This window comes from Austrofundulus limnaeus, unplaced genomic scaffold (assembly GCF_001266775.1).
Source record: "Austrofundulus limnaeus strain Quisiro unplaced genomic scaffold, Austrofundulus_limnaeus-1.0 Scaffold538, whole genome shotgun sequence".
Classification (NCBI taxonomy): domain Eukaryota; kingdom Metazoa; phylum Chordata; class Actinopteri; order Cyprinodontiformes; family Rivulidae; genus Austrofundulus; species Austrofundulus limnaeus.
This window is the reverse complement of record NW_013952940.1, coordinates 71,382-73,115: the sequence shown is the minus strand read 5'-3', so window position 1 is coordinate 73,115 and position 1,734 is coordinate 71,382. Positions and strand designations below refer to the sequence as shown.

At 35.3% G+C, this 1,734-nt stretch overlaps 1 protein-coding gene across 1 annotated transcript in view; it reads left to right on the top strand.

Moving 5' to 3' along the window:
- Nucleotides 1-546: 546 nt before the first annotated feature.
- Nucleotides 547-1,734, top strand: part of pou2f3 (POU class 2 homeobox 3) — a 17,146-nt gene continuing 15,958 nt past the window's right edge. Inside the window, exons 1-2 of the mRNA XM_014026255.1 lie at nt 547-561; nt 1,292-1,393. Coding sequence (XP_013881709.1) covers nt 547-561; nt 1,292-1,393 — 117 coding nt within the window. The remainder of the gene's footprint in view (nt 562-1,291; nt 1,394-1,734) is intronic.

Here is a 1,734-nt window from a genome sequence, read left to right as displayed (position 1 = left end):
TCATTTACCCAGAATGCTTTGTGTGCAAATAAAATGGCTCTGTCCATGTTAAAAAATATTTTTAATAATTTACAAAACTAAACAGCCTACAGTATTTTTACAGTCTTTATTTTACAGTTAAAATAAATGTTTATCAAATAAAGTCTAATGTTAACGTTCTACTAAATTTTTTTATGATTTGCATCGAGAAACTACAAGACAGTAAAAGAAAGTAAATACAAATCTGTAAAGTTGACAAAGTTATCCAGGAAAATGTGCTTATTTGTTTATTTAATTATTTATTCCCCCTAAAAAGTGCTTCAAATTTAGTTCAGGGGCGTCACTGAGGAGGGGGTTGGGGGAGCAATGCCCCTCCATAAAACCATTGGTGGACACACACAGACACCCCTTTGGTCAGTTTTATTCTCTTTTGCTCGGTGTTCACTTTTCATTTCCCTGAGCTGTTTAGGATCAGTAGAACGTCATCAGCATAAAAACAAACTCTGTTACTGAGCAATCAAAACTTGTCCTTTTATATTTAGTTTATATTTACCAGGCGTTTCCAAAATGTTGCTGAATACTGTATGTCAAATTACCATAAAACAGATTCAAATCATTCAATTCTGCAAAACAAAAATTAAAAAAGAAAATTTTCTCACAAACTTAAAATTCCATTTTTTAAAAATATATATTATATTGCAGATTTTCTCTGCTCTATCAAGGGATTTGCCGTCAAAAATGATTTTAATTCCTTTGTGTTGCAGCTTCAGCAGTTCAGTTGTTTTGTGTGATTTGAATGAATTTAAAAAGCATCAAACTGCGGATAAAAGCTGACTTTTAGTTGGTTTTAGTTTGTTTTAAAGTTTTGTGAATCTTTAGCTTTTATCTCAAGCTAATAAAACTCTAMAGATGTACATCAACTAATCATTAAAAAAACACAGTTTTAATAATAGATAAATGTATCTAAAGAAGTGAAAAGCTCCATGTTGTTTATGGAATCAGTAAATTTGGTGGTTTTAGTGTTTTTTTAAATGAACTCTCAGRTATTATAAATTAAAATCAGTCACAGTTTGCAGGCATCAGAACATTTCATCAGTTTTTTTATTCTCTTTCGGTTCTTTGAGGAAGTGCCGTGGCTTTCAGGGGTTAGTGAGGGTTAGAGGGGGAGTTGAGGTTTATTTGCATACTGGTTTGCTCCAGGCCAGACTGAGCATCTATCACTCTTTGTATCATGTCGAGCCACAAAACTGGCCCAGGAGCAGAGGATCTGCATGCTCTGTAAAACGGGTGGTTTGTTTTCTGTGTCTCTCAGATAAAGACAGAGGACGTCACCGACTCTCCTCACTCAGTGTCCTCAGTGAAGACATGTCACCTGACTCAGAGCTCACCTGTCCACGGGGGACAGCTGAGTGGGGTAAGACTCACCGAGCCTTGCTTTTTGTCAGGATTTATGCTCAAACTCTTCTCTTTATTGTCTTTAAAAGCCTCTTTATGCTGACCATCTATGACAGGGGGGTCAAACTCATTTTCACTGAGGGCCACATGAGCGTTATGGTGGCCCTGAAGGGCCAGTTGTAGTTAACTTTGATTTTTCATGTTTAACTTTGACTAAACAGAGTTTTAACACGTCATCTTTTAAACACTGATAAGAACTAAGTGTACGACTGACTAAATCTGTAATAAATACAGAAATACAGCGGGTAAAATAAGTCTTGAACACGTCAACATTTTTCTCAGTAAATATATTACTAGAGG